Raw genomic sequence first — 16,760 nt, 5'->3', positions numbered from 1 at the left:
TGAGAAGTAACACCATTCTATCTGTGCCAAATATTAACCACCAATGAAAGTACACTCCCCACAACACCACCTGCATATCCTCCTACCAACAAGGTTATGGGCCATTGTTGCCATGGCCGATCCCAGTCCAAAGGTATTGGAATCACCCCCAACCAGCAGCAGCCTAATGACAACAAAACTGATGATAGGACAGGGTGTCTAAATATTGTGAAGTATATTCTCTGTTGGTGGAATAAGAGTGTGAAGTTTTCAAATTGCAACTCGTATAAGACAAGTAAAGGGGTGAAAATTAATTGTGATAAATGTAACGCCAAACACAATGTTTTGAAGGAGAACTTGTACACCGGAGCTCCTAACAATATAAGGGTAGCAAACAATGGAACCGCCAAAAGAAAGCTCACAAGTATGCTAGATCCAACTAATAATGGTATGTTTGTCAGTTTGGACTTTCTGGTTGTATTCTTGGCTAATAAGTAGTTATAACCTGCTTGAATGGGTAAGCTTGTGATAAACCCTTTAAGCATGACTGACTCAATATCCTCTGTCAATCTGTAGTGGAACAAACCCCAAAGAATTAATAGATTGTGAATGGGGATTGCCAAAAGATTGTTTTTCAATTGCGGTACCACTGACGCCAGCTTTGGTGAGGTCTTGAGGTCCTCCCCCGTAGATACTTCTCCAGGAGCATCCTGCATAAATGAGACAGATTTCTTGACCGGTTTGGGCTTATCATCGGCTAGTTTTGGTTGGTGCTTTGAACGCTTCATTTGTTGATAGTTGGTGGAAGAGGCCCTCTGTTGGAAAAAAAAAAAAAATAAAAAATAAAAAATAAAACATAGATGTGCAATAATCTTCACCAAGATGGACGCGTACCAAGAGTTCATAGATCCCTCCAGGGTAAGCTGTTGTATTGGATGTAACTTTATTTCCACCAACAGTAAACACTTGATTGTTGGAAAAGGCTCATTGCTTCAAATATTTGAGACCATTCTTCTAAAACAATCAACTCCTACCAAACCACAGTACCAATTGAAACTAATTGAACAGTTCAAATTACAAGGAACAGTGACCGGACTAAAGTCATTACGTACGTCGGAGTGTCCACAATTGGACTATGTTATTGTATCTACAAAGTATGCAAAATTTTCAATCATCAAATGGAACCACCAATTGCATAGTATATCTACCGTTTCATTACACTATTATGAAAATTGTATCCAGAACTCAACATTTGAAAAGTTGGGTGTCTCAGACTTGATAGTGGAACCAACTTATAGTTCAGTTTCTTGTCTCCGATACAAAAATCTTTTGTGCTTTTTGCCGTTCGAGGGAGTGAATGATGAGGATGATGAAGACACCGACGATGAGGACATGGATGATGACAAAAAGGAAAATAAAAAACAGGTAAATGGTGGTAATTCTGACAGCCAATCGTTTTACGATTCCAGTTTCATCATAGACGCAGGTGTTCTTGATTCATCAATTGATACTGTCATCGATGCCCAGTTTCTTCACAACTATCAAGAACCAACCATTGCCATATTGTCAGCAAAAACCAACTCTTGGGCAGGAAATTTGATCAAGAGTAAAGATAACGTTCAACTTCAAGTAATGACCTTGGATGTCCAGTCAAAGTCTACATTACCTGTATTTGGCTTGGACAATTTGCCATATGACATTGATAGAATAATACCGCTTCCAAAGCCACTAAATGGGTGTCTCTTGGTTGGATGCAACGAGGTAGTTCATGTGGACAACGGTGGTATTGCCAAACGAATTGCAGTTAACTCTTTCACATCTTTGATTACTGCATCGGTAAAGAGTTATCAAGATGAAAGTGAGTTGAATTTGAAGTTGGAAAACTGTTCAGTTGTACCCATCCCAGATGATCATCGTGTATTGGTGATACTATCGACTGGTGAGTTTTACTATTTGAACTTTGAGCTTGATGGTAAGTCGATAAAAAGAATGCATCTTGAGCTTGTAGAACCAAAAGCATATGAGAGTATTAGACTAATATTACCAGGACAAGCTGCAAGCTTGGATAATAACTTGCTTTTTTTTGCCAACTTGAATGGTGATTGTCCATTGGTAGAGGTGAAGTACACTAGTTCCGCAAAGATTGTTCATAAAGATGTACAGGAAGAGAAGGTGGATGATTCGGATGAAGATGATCTTTATAAGGATGAAGAAGAAGAGGAGGAGCAAAAAATTATGAAAAAGTCGCATATTGAGTTTAAGTTGCATGATGTGCTTGTCAATAATAGTCCAGTGTCGTCATTTACTCTCGGGCTCTGTTCAAAAGAGAAATTCAAGTCAAACTTACCAAATCCTAACTACAATGAAGTGTCGATCATCAGCAACTCCGGTAGTGGGAATCAATCAAAACTCAACGTTATTGTGCCCACTATCCAACCGCAAATATCCTCATCCTTGACTTTCTCTCAAGTGAATCGTATGTGGAATTTGAATCAAAAGTATCTCATTACTTCTGATGACAAGAATGAGAAATCGGAAATTTTCCAAATTGAAAAATCATACAAGAGAATGAAATCGAAAGACTTTATAAATGACGAATTGACAATAAATGTCCACGAATTGAACAATGGTAAGTATATCCTACAAATTACCCCGAAGCAAGTTATTTTATTCGACACCAAATTCAAGAAGAAGTTGTCACTTACTGAGGAAATCAAAGAAGATGAAATTTTAAGTACCACATTGCGTGATGAGTTGTTGATGATTTTTCTTGCTAGTGGTGATGTCATGATATTCTCAATCAACACTTATAACGAGTCATACACGAAGGTAAAAATTCCAAAACTATTGGAGGATGCAATTATCACCACTGGTTACATCACCAGCTCGCATTTGTTGAATGCGGTGCTGAAAAATGTCGACCTTTTAACAAAGTCAAGGAAAAGGCGTCACAGTTCAATTCAATCTTCTGCACCAGTCAATGTCGAGCCTCCTAAATCCACAAAGCAAAAGATTATTATCTTGGTCACTGGTGATAACAGAATTGTTGCATTCAACAGGCATCATAACGAGAGGTGTTATCAGTTGGATACCGTTAGTAAGTTTAGTGATGTTCTTCAGTTGAACTTTTTTGATATTGAGCAGTCGCCACCCGATCCTTTTATTAAACAAGTGATTTTGAATGACTTAGGAGACAAGGACCACAAAGAAGAATACTTGACAATCTTGACCATTGGTGGTGAGGTGTTGATGTACAAACTATTCTATGATGGTGAGAACTATATGTTCAAGAAAGAAAAAGATTTGAAAATTACTGGTGCACCGGAGAATGCATTCAACTTGGGTACCATGGTTGAAAGAAGATTGGTGTATTTCCCAAACTTGAATGGATACACAAGTATTTTTGTCACTGGTGTGATCCCCTTTCTCATTATCAAATCATGTCATTCTATTCCGAGAATATTTCAGTTTTCCAAAATTCCAGCTGTTTCGATATCAGCGTTTTCTGATTCCAGGATTAAGAATGGACTTATATTTTTGGACAATAATCAAAATGCTCGTATTTGTGAGTTGTCATTAGATTACAACTACGAGTTTAACTTACCAATCAGAAGGGTGCATATAGGAGAACTGATCAAGTCTGTTGCATATCACGAGCAGTCCGACACTGTTGTTATATCCACTTTCAAGGAAATTCCGTACGAGTGTGTAGACGAGGAAGGTAAGCCAATTGCTGGTGTTCTCAGTGATAAACCTTCTGCTACTTCCTTCAAAGGATCAATCAAGTTGATTTCTCCTTACAATTGGAAGACGATTGAAACGATTGAATTACAGGACAATGAAGTTGGCATGACACTAAAATCAATGGTTCTTGATGTTGGATCATCATTGAAAAAGTTTAAAACCAAACGTGAATACATAGTTGTTGGTACAGGCAAATTGAGAATGGAGGATCTTGCTGCCAATGGATCATTCAAAATATACGACATCATTGACATTATCCCTGAGCCAGGTAAACCTGAAACCAACCACAAATTCAAAGAGATTTTCCAAGAAGATACAAGGGGCGCAGTTACCAGCATTTGCGATTTGAGTGGTAGATTCCTAGTCGGTCAGGGACAAAAAGTGATTGTTAGGGATTTAGAAGATGATGGGGTGGTTCCTGTGGCATTTTTGGACACCCCTGTTTATGTTTCAGAAGCAAAAAGTTTTGGAAATATTTTCCTTTTGGGAGATCCTTTAAAGAGTGTTTGGCTTGCTGGATTTGAGGCTGATCCATTTAGAATTGTTATGCTTGGGAAAGATAGACAACATCTTCCTGTTGAATGTGCTGACTTCATTGTTAAAGATGAGGAGATATTCATTTTGGTGGCGGATACAAATAATGGTTTACATTTGATACAGTTTGACCCTGATGATCCAAAATCTATCAATGGAACAATTTTAATCAACAAGGCATCATTTGAAACTAATTCACAACCAACGTGTTTACGATCAGTTCCTAAAGGTGAAGCAGGTGATTATCAAACTATTGGCTCCACCATTGACGGTGCTTTCTTTAACGTATTCTCTGTCAACGAGTCAACTTATAGACGAATGTATATTGTTCAGCAGCAAATTTCTGACAAGGAGTATCATCATTGTGGGTTGAATCCGAAGTTGAACCGATCTGGTGCTATAAAAATAAGAGACAACGACACCAATGCCAAGCCCATTTTGGATTACAATTTAATCAAGGAGTTTGCCAAATTGAATCTTGATAGACAGAAAAATATTGCAACAAAGATTAATATCAAAGGTCTGGCACATGATATTTGGAAGGATCTTATTGAGCTTGAATATTCATTAGAGGATTTCTAAATAGATGCAAAAAAAAAAAAATGTTACTATTAGTTTTTATTAATACAAAGGTAATCTTCTAAATCTCTATACACTATATCATCATCATCAATACCGAAATAGCTACGGTAACCAACCCGGTAGCTTTCATCGACATAGCGGCACCTTCATATGTATTTATACTTGGCGACTCAGTTGTGGATGAGCTGGATTGAGCTGCAACAGTCTCCTTGGACGTTGCTTGCTGCTGTGGTGCACTTGGGGTTTCGGTTATGATGTTGTCGGTAATGACATTGACAGTTGCTTGTGATTTGGATTTAGTAGACGAAGAGCTTGGTTTTGGTTTAGGAGCTTCTGATGTAACTACTGGTGCTTGAGTTGATGTTTGTGGTGGAGTTTCAGGCTTTGGTGCTTCTGAATGTGGAGCTTCTGAATGTGGAGCTTCTGAATGTGGAGCCTCTGAATGTGGAGCTTCTGAAGATGGCGATGAAGTTGCAGCTGTAGAAGATGTAGATTCAGTCAATGGGCAGTAGGTGGTGTAAACTGTATCGACAGCACTAATAATCTTTACACCAGTAGTCTTTGGAACTTCGGAACACCTGTTTTCAGAACAAGAAGTAATCGTAACCAATGTGGTTAAATACTGAGTGACAGGATCAGCTGGAGCTGCACTGGTGACGGCAGCAGAAGAGCTCTCTGATACTGGAGCTTTCTTTGATTCAGCTGGGTCAACGGCAGTAGCAGAAGGTACAGTGGTGGTTGTTTCGGCAGCACCTACACCAGCATTAGAAGTATAAAGTGGTGTACTAGATTCTTCAGTTGTTGTACTAGCTTCAGTGGAATCAGTAGGTACACCAGTGGTGATGACAGTCAAAATTCCATCAATTGTAGTAGTATAAGTTGTCAATTTTCCAATATCAGTAGTGACAGAACAATGCCCACTGGCGTCACAAACTGTACGTGTAATATCAACGGCATCTGTAGCATAAGCAGTTTCATAAGCGTATGAGATATGTTTCGATTTGCTGGATGTAGTGGCGGGAGCAGCAGCCGAGGCTGGAATGGAACTGTTTCCGTAATATCCTCCTGAAAGTGCCGATGATGGTAATACAGGCAAGGATGATGAACAAGTTGAGGAAATTGAAGTTGACCTTATGGTTACAGCATCTGAGGTGGCGGTAGCGACTGCAATGAGTGCGCTTAATGTGAGTGCTCCTTTCATCTGGTAAGTAGTTGTCTTTTGGTATATGTGTACTAGAAAAGCACACTTTGAATCTGAGACTTAACCAGGTATTTATAATACCCATCAGGGTAACAATAGTTTACAGGCGAGCATCAGTTGACATATTATTTCTTTCTTTCTTTATAGATGCCCTGGCTGGCAATGCCTAATTGGGATTAGAAGGTTAATGCAAGCAAGGCTTTTTGAAGCTCTTGTATGGAAAATGGAAAGATGGCTGGTAGAATAAAACGTTTCATGCATACGAAACACAAAGAGAGTCACATGACTAAAAAAAAAAATTCACTGGCTATTTAACCCGAATCGGGAATTGCTTGCGGCTCGCATCTTCTATTCATTTTTTAAGTTCGTAATTACTTCAACCAGTTCTAAACAACGCCTTAGGCTATTGTTCTCAAAACGAAAGAGAAGCTTCGCTTGACGTGACAGAGGATTGGTCTTTATTCACAAATTAAGCTTTTACGAAAGGCGGTTATTGTTTCATTTAAGAGACGTTACAGAGAACGGTTGAACAAAGAAAGCAATGAAGTACTTTCATCTACTGCTGTTACTATGGTTTCTATTTTACATTTCACTTGCATACCCACTACATCTTGCATCATCATACACAAAAGAGTTTAATGATTCTGCAATACAGCTGACTTTGGAAAAGACCACGTATTCTTTGATTTACTTCTATTCTGATTCATGCCAATATTGTCAATTATTCAATCCAGTATTTGAAAATTTGTGTGCTTTGTATAACACAAACGGCACGGATGAGGCTAATGAGTTCCAGATATTGAAAACCAATGCTAGAGTCAATAAGAAATTAAGTATGCTCTTTGGTATACGACATTATCCTACTTTGAAATTGTTGCATTATCCATCAAAGGAAATCTTGGATTACGAAGAAGGAAGGGACTTGCATTCATTAATTGATTACATTGAATCCAAAACATTGTTGAAACCAAAGTATGAGAATTTCCAATCAGAAGTAAAGAATATCTATGATCCAAAAGAGTTGTTGCAAGGTGACAGAGATAAAGTTGTTATTTTCATTATGAGCTATATGGCCGAATGGAAAGATTATCATTATCCTGCTCATGACATACAACGAATTGCATATTCACATCAAGATATTGATTTTTACGTTTACCATGGAGACGATCTGGAACATTCCGAATTGTTGCCTCAATTTGGTATAAGCAACTTTCCAAGTCTTGTGTATATCAAGGAAGGTAAGTTTAAATCATTCAACACTGACTCGGCCTACCAAAGCAGTGTGCATTTCGATGGAAGCAAGATTGAGAATTTTATTGATTCAATAGACTTGGATAAATCATGGTGGCGTCCGATAGAACCAGTAAAGGAAGTTCCAATTACTAATGATAGCCATTTTGACGAAGGATATGAAGAGTCTGATGATGACATAGACCATATAGAATTGTAAAGATAGAACTATAATACTATTCACATACTAAAGGTACGTTATAATCCTGTATATAGACACCTTCTCTTAGTGATTGACGTGTTGAAAAAAAAAAATAAAAAAATTCAAACAACAACAACCACGAAACAGAACACCACAGTCCTATATCCCCATTGACTCAGCTGATTACAATTACTGACCGACAACTATGAACATCTTTAGATTCTTTGGTGATCTTTCACACCTTGCAAGTCGATTCATACTATTATATGCAATTGAAACCAATAGATCAATCAATGGTCTTTCTTTAAAAACTCAAGCATTATACGTTATTGTTTTCGTCACTAGGTATCTTGACTTGTTTACAAAATACTATTCCCTTTATAACACATTACTCAAAATTGTCTTTATTGCCAGTTCGATATACACTGTTTATGTTATGGTTTACAAGTATCAGAAAACTATTCAAAATCATGTTGACACTTTCCCAGTGCGGTATTTAATTGGAGGTGCAGCTATAGCTAGTTTGATTTTCACACACAAGTATACTGTTGGTGAAGTAGTTTGGAGTTTTAGTTTATGGTTGGAAGCAGTGGCCATTTTACCTCAATTGTTTATATTACAAAGAACTGGAGAAGCTGAAAATATCACTACCCATTATATTTTTGCGTTGGGTATTTACAGAGCCTTGTATATACCAAATTGGATTTATAGATACTTTGCTGAAGGTCATTTTGATTATGTTTCAGTGCTTGCTGGGATTTTACAGACTGCGGTTTATTCAGACTTTTTCTACATTTATTATACTAAAGTGATGAAGGGAAAGAAGTTTGAATTGCCAGTTTGAGTGTATATACTGTGTGTTTGAATAAACGTATATATGTATATCTTTCTCCAAATGTGGTTTCCTCTAATCCCTCTTTAATGGGTAATATTCAGTTCTAACACCATCTTTCGTTACAATCAGGATTTCCAATCCATCACCAACATAAATGTGTCTCTCACCAGCAGAATTGAATGCATCTCGTACCAATTGTATCACTTCCTCCAATGTCAAATACTTTAATGGTTTCTTTTCCTTACCATCAGTGCCTGGAACAAATTGATTTTTGAAATTGACTTGATTGTCTAAAAATGGCATAATCAAACTGGCTGCGGCACCTCCTGCTCTACATTGTTCTCTTTCATAACTTCCAACTGGATCATATGAATACACTGCACCTTTACCTTCTTCATCCAATCCAGCAATTAATGTACTCACATAATATGGGAAAAACCTCTTACCATACAAAAGATGTTGAATATATCTAGCAGCACTACTTATTTCCAATTTTCTATTGCCATTATCAAACTTGTACCAAGTGAATGATTGTTTAAATCTGTCAATTAAAGCAACTCCATCAGCAGCAAACCCATTGGCTGTCATTAATATGTTGTCTCCGACGTCGTGGATCTTAGGTTCGTATCTAGATTGTATCGAGTATCCTTCAACTTGTCTGGTATCACCAGCAAGAACAGCAAAATCTTCTCCTGCAATTCCCAACACGGTACCACCGTTGTCTGAATATGGGTTGAATCTGTGTTCAATGGGTACAGAGTGTATCTCTGATGAGTATTCTGATGCAACTGTAGTTTGTGCTGACATTATTGGATAAAGGGATGGTGCAATGGGCGTAAAACACTTCAGCTTTGGCAGTTTAAAAATGTTCGCCACTGTAACAAAAAGAATTTTGGGAAGGATGCGCTACCTACTACACACAATAGACTTTCGTTACGTTTTGGACTACGTTTGGCTCTTCATCCTTTATTCATTATAAGTTGATCTATTTACAGTCTCTTCCCGTTAACATTCTTATGATTGATTCTGTATTCTAGCAATGTACGCCCTCGAGATGGTATTCCAAGATCTCATATACTTCTCCTTACACTGAGCAATACAAGTCTCCTGAAAATGATCAAACTGAGCTTGTGGAGTATCAATGCATTTGTCAAAACAGTTTTCAGTTATCGTTCTAACCAATTCTGTAGCATTTGCAACTGCCAATTCTTGACTGATTTGATTTTGAATATCTTGTTTGAGTTTTTGGCTATCTGATGAAATGATAGGTTGAGCAGCTGTGGACTGAGCAGGAGCCAGTGATGAAGATGATGAAGAGGAGCTCCAGAATGGCATGTCTATTTCGTTTGTGATCTTTTTGATTTGATTTGATCTTGCAGATAGAATTGTCTTTCTTTGTTTTTCGTAAAATGATTTTTCTTCTTTTCTTCATTTTCTTTCTTCAGCCGAGGAAGAATAAGCTATATACTGAGTCACGTGTAAACCCTTGTTTTAGTGTACTATTGTTCTATTTTTAAAATTCCAAAAACTTTAAACATTAAACAAAGATAATCCGATAAAGAAACTTCTAACTCAGTGATATATATAGCCTACCCACTCTAAATGTCATCTGAACCTAAATCCAACACCTCCACTACATCAACAAAAGTTCATGAGAATGGGAAATCTACTCATTTATTTGTTTTAGTTCATGGATTATGGGGCAGTCCAAATCACATGCGCACAATTGAACGTTATATAAAAGAATCTTTACCTTCAACAACAACCGATGAAATAGCTACCCTTAAACCAGCTAGTTTTAGATTCTGGAAAACATACGATGGATTAGATCTTAATTCAAGAAAGATTATTACTGAAATCTTCTATGAAATTGAATCATTGAGGGAAAAGAATGGATTAACTGTAACCAAAATCAGTTTCATTGGATATTCGCTTGGTGGACTATTTTCACGGTATGTTATTGGACTTTTAAATGAGCTTGGCTTCTTTGACCAGGTTGAGCCAGTGTTTTTTTCCACCTTTGCTACACCACATGTCGGTATTGAATTTTTCCGTGATAACATATTTGATAACATTGCAAATATAGTCGGTCCTTATCTTTTCGGAAAATCCGGTGGTCAATTATTCCTCGCTGATAAGGAACAAATCTTGGTCCAAATGGCTGATCACAATGGGAAATTTTATCAAGGGTTGACTAAATTCAAAAAATATACATTGTTGGCAAATGTCAGAAATGATAGAACAGTGGCATTTTTCACTTCATTTATAACCCCGTATTCTCCATTTGATGAGTTTGATTTGGTAAAGATAAAGTATTTGAAAAGTCTTCCTGAAACAAAGATTGCTGGTAAACTCGTTAGACCTAAAGTTGTTGATTTAACAAGATCACATAAGTTGGCTCATGATGATTCAAAGGTGTTTGCAGGTAATTTACAAGAAGAAACGCCATTTATTAGGAAAAACAAATATGCTCGAGTTCTTGTGATTTTAGCCTTGGTCTTATTGATTTTCCCATTATGGGTTCCATTTATATTAACTACTAGTACAATGGTATCTGTATACAGTTTTGTTAAAGTCAAGGTCCACAAACTTCCAAATATCCAACAACATTGGTCAAGAGTTATCAATTATGTGTACAATGATAAACCAATGGATCCTGAGGATGCTGAAGCTAGTCAAAAGCAACGTGAGAGACGCAAGCATCTAGCACAACACGAGAGTTTTAAAGGTGATACTTCACACATCACTGAAAATGCAATGGAAGGCATGCTTTATGCAGAGGAACGGTTTTTGCATAGGAGTAAAAGTTCAGGATCTGTAATTCCGGAACATGATGAAAGCAATGAAGATGATGAAGACAGTGACCACAAAACTGTGTCCAAAGGTGATGACAATGGTTCCCATTTGCAGCAAATATATCCAGATTCTCGAACATCAACAAAATTGGTTGAGATTGATTTCAAAGCCAATGATGAAGTTATCAAAGCGCAATCTTCCATTCTTCAAGACTATTCCGATTTTTCCTTATTCAACAAGGAATCGAAATTGAACTTAGACGATCAAAGGAAATTTATAATAAAATCGTTAAATGAACTAGACTGGATAAAGATACCTGTCTTTCTTGATGTTTGGAATTCTCATGATGGGATTGTTAGTCGTAGAGGCCCAAAGACTAACCCCAAAGGAGCAGCAACTATTGGTGTTTGGGTGTCAATTTTGAGGAACTATTTACAAGATGAAGGTAAGCAAAAAGATGCTAAACTTTAATTATAATAGATTGGTATTTTGAATTATAGATACTCTGTAGTAAAAAGAAGTGTTATCATATAGAGCTCGGTATATTGCAAATCTTTTCTCGGCTTTTTGTGCAAGAATTTCAGCCGACATAAAGAAATTTAGTAGCAATCAATTTAGCAACATCAAAAATCAACCAAAATCATCATTATCAATTAGCACACAGACACAACTAACGCTTCCCAATTGCAGCTAGCTTTATATATGATACGAAGACTATACTATGATCATCGACTTACTAAAACATCAAGCAAGACACGCTCCTTTCAGATCAATACTAAGAAGTAATGTAAAGCGACAATTTCATCACACTATTCATACTCCTCCAGCCGCAGGGTATGGAACAAAGGTTTTCATCGGATTGGCTACTGGTGTCACAGCCTTATCGTTTGGGTATAAGTCACAGGTCCACAATGACGTGCATGCCTTGGATACCTCAATTCATGAGTTAACGCCGATAAGCACCGCCGATACGTATGAGACGGGATTATACCAGGCATCTCAGAAAGAAGAGCATGATCAGTATGATGCGTATAGGAAGAGCAAGACGCAGCATCCGTCCTTTCTTGTGAGGACCTTATACAGAACTGCGTTTTTCTTACAAGATTATCTCATTGATCCGGTGGTTACCTTCACTCGGTTTATTGAATTGTCATGCTTATTCCTACCAGTTCTATTATCAAGTCCTATATGCTGGTTTGGAAGAAAACATCGTAATGCAGATGGAGTCATGGTTAGAACTGGAGCTACACTCTGGTACCGCTACTTGCGTTGGTCAGCAGAACAAGCTGGTGCATCATTTATCAAATTGGGTCAATGGGCAGCTAGTAGAACTGATATTTTTCCTCAAGAGTTGTGTGATGAATTAGCTACATTGCACAGTCATGCAAAAGCTCATAGTTTTGCTCAAACGAAAAAGATTCTTGAAAAGAGTTTTGGTGGGTTGCCATTTGAACAAATTTTTGATGAATTTGATGAAAATCCAGTAGGTGTGGGTGCAATTGCTCAGGTTTATATTGCTAAACTTTCGAAAACTGCATTGAATCAAGCATCAAAGCAAGAAGCAGAAATTCAACAAAAGTTGCAACATCAAAATAAGGGCAACGATACACAGTTTTTTGAAAAGTTGATTGTTACTGAGAATTTAGATTCAAATGAGCGTGTTGCGATTAAAGTCTTGCATCCTAAAGTGGAGATCAATATAAATCGAGATTTGAAAATTATGAAGTTTTTCGCTGATTTTATAAACATTATACCTACTATGGAATGGTTATCCTTGCCCGATGAAGTTGAACAATTTTCAATCTTGATGAGATTGCAGTTGGATTTGCGTATTGAAGCTTTGAATTTAGCCAAGTTTAGAGATAATTTCAAAAGCAGTTTGGATATACATTTCCCAAAACCTTATTTAAGTTTCACCACTAGGGATGTGTTGGTGGAGGAATACATTTATGCCATTCCATTAAGTAAAATGTTATCATTAAGTGAGAATTTTGGTAAAAATTTGTCCAAAGAAATTAGTGATAAAGGATTGGATGCATTCTTGAAAATGTTGATTTTGGATAATTTTGTTCATGCTGATTTACATCCAGGGAATATGATGGTTAGATTTTACAAAAATGAGCACTTTAAACATGAAAAGGAGTACAAGATTGTGAAAACTTCCAATGAACAAGAAACAAACAAGATTACTGAAGAGTTGCTAAAATTGGGTAATAACCAACCAGCTTGGTGTGAAAAATTAGCTCAACTTTATGAACAAGGATATCATGCTGAAATTTGCTTTTTGGATGTTGGATTAGTTACAGAGTTGAATCATACCGATAGGATCAATTTCATCGACTTGTTTAAAGCACTTTCTGAATTTGATGGTTATAAAGCTGGTGAATTGATGATTGAAAGATCACGAACACCAGAAACTGCAATAAATAAGGAGATTTTTGCATTAAAAGTGGAGAAGTTAGTTGATAGAATGAAACTGCGTACCTTTACACTAGGTACTGTCAGTATTGGAGATTTGCTTGATCAAGTATTGAGTATGGTCCGTAACCATCATGTTCGTATGGAGGGAGACTTTGTCTCTGTTGTGGTTGCCATTTTATTATTGGAGGGAATTGGAAGACAATTGGATCCAAAATTGGATCTTTTCCAAAGGTATGTATATGTTCTTTTACTTTTCTGGAGACCCCGTTTTACTAACTTATTTACTCTAGTTCGTTACCAGTGTTGAGAAAACTCGGAGTGCTGAAGGAAGGAAGAGAAATTTTGAGAGATGAGAATAGTTTGAGTATGATGAAGATTTGGTTGGCTTTGGAAGTGAGACAATTTATCAATGCTTCCATCCTGGACATACACAGTTTGGTCAAGGCAGATATGTTGAGTCCAAATATGTAGTGTTTTTTTGATATAGAAAGGAATAAAATAGAGCTTATTATTTTAGACGTTGGGTTGGTAGCTCTTCGGTAACGTCAAACTTATTTTTTAATTTTTATTTTTTTTTTTTTTTTCAATTTTGTTGAACAAACCATCCAAACCAAACTAACAAGAAAAGAGATATACACCCAATCGAGTTAAATATTCTAAAGATCTTTAACAAAAAGAAGTACTCTTAGCTGTTTTATCATAACATCAATTGATCTCAATCTCAACTTACGTCACCACCACCACTGACTTCGACATAATGCCAATTAAATCACTCGAGTCCTACCTCTTTGAACGGAAATTAGCATACGCCAGCTCCCTCGATATTTTATCAAATGCCGTACTTGGTATTGATACCGAGTACTACCTCAGTCGTATATACACCTACAAGAAGGAGCAATTCTTGGCTGCAATTGGTGGAGTGCCAAGCTCGTTAAAGGATTATGTCTACACTGATTTACAAGTATTTCAAGAATTCAACATTAAGCCGTTATTCATCATCCCAGGATTACCTATACAATCACAAGTTGCCAATTATAGAACGAATGAGTTGTCGCCACAAGAACATCACACTGATTTCACTTGGAACAAGCTTAATGCAAACACACATACACAATACCATTATGAGAATTTCCGATTATACTCGGAAAATTTGCCCATGGAGCCATTAATCAATGACTTGATCAAGATCTTTATTGAATTTGGAATTGATTATTTAGTCACTCCATATAATCCATCGTTTCAATTGTCGTACTTGTACCAGGAAAACCTCGTTGATGCTTTATACGGATCAACTGATTTATTACTCACCAAAATTGACAAGTTTATCTTGGCGATGGAGTTCCCTGCTAGAGAGTTTAGATATGTTGACAAGTTTAAAGTCTTGCATGAATTGGGATTGAATGAACGTCAATTCCAAGATTTGAGTTTAATGGTTGGATGTACAATTCAACCAACAACTTTCCCAATTTTCCCACCACAACCTAAACCAGTTGCCAGTTATCCTCAAATCAATAACTTTAAAATAGGATTGGACATTGTTTACCAGTATATGCAATTTAGTGGCGATAATTCAAATTTGTATGGGTATGTTTTGAGTCTCAATGATCCAAAATTGACAGATTTGTACATGAAGGGTCAAACCGCGATAAAGTACACTCCAATCATCAATAAAGATGGTTATACTGAGTTGTATAATGTTGAAATTAGTAAATTCAATTTAGAAAAAGATGGTGATTTCTTCATTGAGGACGAACTTGCAACGACATCTACTTCATCAGTTGGGGCTTCACCAAGCGATGGTAAACCTGTTAGTAGCGGCACAGCCACAACAAAAACCGTCTGCAAAATACCAGTTAATTTACACGATATAATTTCGCAACGTTTACCACCAGAGTTGTATTTCTATCAATCCATTGGATTGTTGCCTATCAAGTTGTTAAACTCAGTAACTAGTGGTCAATATGATGTACGGCCACCTTTGGAATTGGGAAATAATGAAAGTTTTAAAAGCTTGATTCGTTCAAAGTTTTATCTTGACAATCTTGATCAACAATATAATTTAATAACCCAAGTATTGGCCAGATACTACCAAGTGAAAAAGATCAAGGTTAAGTTTTGGTTTGGGAATGAAGTTGAATTAAATAGTAGGATGATCCCTACAGTTAGCAAGCGTATTGAACATTTGTTTATTAATAGGAAACTTGAGACTTTTGATTTGAGGACGTTTTTTGCAGAATCATTGACTGGTGAGTACAATAGTAAAGATGAACTTTCCCTTGCAGGTGACTTGGTGTCAACTGTATTGTTAAGAACATTATTTTTGTTTGGTATTGTTGATGAAAAGAATCAATTAACTTCTATTGGAAAAATACTTGAAAAGTTTACTCGTGAGTGCCCAGAAGTTAAGCAAGATGATTTGGAACACCTCATTTTGCTTTTGTTACTATTAAAGTCACAAACATTGAAGCTCAATGAAGTAAACAAAGAGTTCACTAGCGTTGCAAACCATTACAAGGTAATTAACTCAAACTATGAATTATCTGCCAGTGAAGCTGCCACGATTAGTCTCATTTCTAAAGTCATGTCATTAAAGAAATTCAACTCATCGCCAATCAACTACCAAGGTCCTGTCTCAAGAAGCTTGTTAAATTTCAGGTCTCATGTTGAATTCATCAATTCAACTTTGCTTCATACTAGTGAGTGTGTCTTGACTGATCTAGTAATCAGACAACAGCAAAATAAAATAAGACTGACATTTGAAAGCAAGGACCAATGGGTAAATTTAATTAATCAATTGCCATTTTTCAAGAATGTTAATAATACATTGATGGGAATAGTTGCTGAAATTTACTTTGAAGTCGCCTTGAAACATCAAAAAACAGCAGGTTCTACAGCTGCAGAAACAGCATCATTTGCCACTAGTTACCTAACCGACCGCATTTTCCAAGTTTCAAACCCATCATTTAACATCAATGTATTTGGAGTAAATGCAGATACTACTGATCAAATTAAATCTGACTTGAAAGAAGCTGTCAGTTGGTGGAAGTTGTTTGTTGCATTTAGTAAAGTTGTCAATGAGGTGGATAAGTCATTATGCGATGATTCATTGTTGAAGGACATCAATGATGCTGATTCTTTGGTTAGTGAATTATCTTAATCATGGGTGTGATTCGAGGGTGTTGCTGCTACAGGTGAGTCCTACTTTGATGATAAGTCAATGTTGGAAAAACTTGGCA

At 36.7% G+C, this 16,760-nt stretch overlaps 10 protein-coding genes across 10 annotated transcripts; 6 read left to right on the top strand and 4 right to left on the bottom strand. All coding sequences in view use genetic code 12, as the record gives it.

The window, feature by feature from the left end:
• Positions 1-17: 17 nt before the first annotated feature.
• Positions 18-767, bottom strand: I9W82_003422 (mannose-ethanolamine phosphotransferase; the record flags this gene model as incomplete). The annotated part of the gene is made up of 1 exon (XM_067692386.1): positions 18-767. The coding sequence occupies one exon, from the start codon at positions 765-767 to the stop codon at positions 18-20; it is 750 nt and encodes a 249-aa protein (XP_067547820.1).
• A 94-nt stretch (positions 768-861) lies between these two features.
• On the top strand, positions 862-4,839 carry I9W82_003421 (cleavage/polyadenylation factor CFT1; the record flags this gene model as incomplete). The annotated part of the gene is made up of 1 exon (XM_067692385.1): positions 862-4,839. One exon carries the CDS (start codon positions 862-864, stop codon positions 4,837-4,839), a length of 3,978 nt encoding a protein of 1,325 aa, XP_067547819.1.
• Positions 4,840-4,912: 73 nt separating this feature from the next.
• Positions 4,913-6,040, bottom strand: PGA38 (Pga38p; the record flags this gene model as incomplete). The annotated part of the gene is made up of 1 exon (XM_067692384.1): positions 4,913-6,040. One exon carries the CDS (start codon positions 6,038-6,040, stop codon positions 4,913-4,915), a length of 1,128 nt encoding a protein of 375 aa, XP_067547818.1.
• A 187-nt stretch (positions 6,041-6,227) lies between these two features.
• Positions 6,228-7,490, top strand: I9W82_003419 (uncharacterized protein; the record flags this gene model as incomplete). The annotated part of the gene is made up of 2 exons (XM_067692382.1): positions 6,228-6,254; positions 6,837-7,490. 2 exons carry the CDS (start codon positions 6,228-6,230, stop codon positions 7,488-7,490), a joined length of 681 nt encoding a protein of 226 aa, XP_067547817.1.
• A 187-nt stretch (positions 7,491-7,677) lies between these two features.
• On the top strand, positions 7,678-8,316 carry I9W82_003418 (uncharacterized protein; the record flags this gene model as incomplete). Its single annotated transcript, XM_067692381.1, has 1 exon — positions 7,678-8,316. One exon carries the CDS (start codon positions 7,678-7,680, stop codon positions 8,314-8,316), a length of 639 nt encoding a protein of 212 aa, XP_067547816.1.
• A 63-nt stretch (positions 8,317-8,379) lies between these two features.
• I9W82_003417 (proteasome core particle subunit beta 6) lies at positions 8,380-9,114 on the bottom strand (the record flags this gene model as incomplete). The annotated part of the gene is made up of 1 exon (XM_067692380.1): positions 8,380-9,114. The coding sequence occupies one exon, from the start codon at positions 9,112-9,114 to the stop codon at positions 8,380-8,382; it is 735 nt and encodes a 244-aa protein (XP_067547815.1).
• Positions 9,115-9,321: 207 nt separating this feature from the next.
• On the bottom strand, positions 9,322-9,642 carry TIM13 (protein translocase subunit; the record flags this gene model as incomplete). Its single annotated transcript, XM_067692379.1, has 1 exon — positions 9,322-9,642. The coding sequence occupies one exon, from the start codon at positions 9,640-9,642 to the stop codon at positions 9,322-9,324; it is 321 nt and encodes a 106-aa protein (XP_067547814.1).
• Positions 9,643-9,909: 267 nt separating this feature from the next.
• On the top strand, positions 9,910-11,574 carry I9W82_003415 (putative hydrolase; the record flags this gene model as incomplete). The annotated part of the gene is made up of 1 exon (XM_067692378.1): positions 9,910-11,574. One exon carries the CDS (start codon positions 9,910-9,912, stop codon positions 11,572-11,574), a length of 1,665 nt encoding a protein of 554 aa, XP_067547813.1.
• A 250-nt stretch (positions 11,575-11,824) lies between these two features.
• I9W82_003414 (uncharacterized protein) lies at positions 11,825-13,995 on the top strand (the record flags this gene model as incomplete). The annotated part of the gene is made up of 2 exons (XM_067692377.1): positions 11,825-13,755; positions 13,815-13,995. 2 exons carry the CDS (start codon positions 11,825-11,827, stop codon positions 13,993-13,995), a joined length of 2,112 nt encoding a protein of 703 aa, XP_067547812.1.
• A 286-nt stretch (positions 13,996-14,281) lies between these two features.
• On the top strand, positions 14,282-16,681 carry I9W82_003413 (uncharacterized protein; the record flags this gene model as incomplete). Its single annotated transcript, XM_067692376.1, has 1 exon — positions 14,282-16,681. The coding sequence occupies one exon, from the start codon at positions 14,282-14,284 to the stop codon at positions 16,679-16,681; it is 2,400 nt and encodes a 799-aa protein (XP_067547811.1).
• Between the last annotated feature and the right edge of the window lie 79 nt (positions 16,682-16,760).

The sequence above is a fragment of the Candida metapsilosis genome (assembly GCF_017655625.1).
Source record: "Candida metapsilosis strain BP57 chromosome Unknown scaffold4, whole genome shotgun sequence".
Lineage (NCBI taxonomy): Eukaryota > Fungi > Ascomycota > Pichiomycetes > Serinales > Debaryomycetaceae > Lodderomyces > Lodderomyces metapsilosis.
The sequence above is the reverse complement of the archived record's forward strand: the minus strand, read 5'-3'. Positions and strand labels throughout refer to the sequence as shown.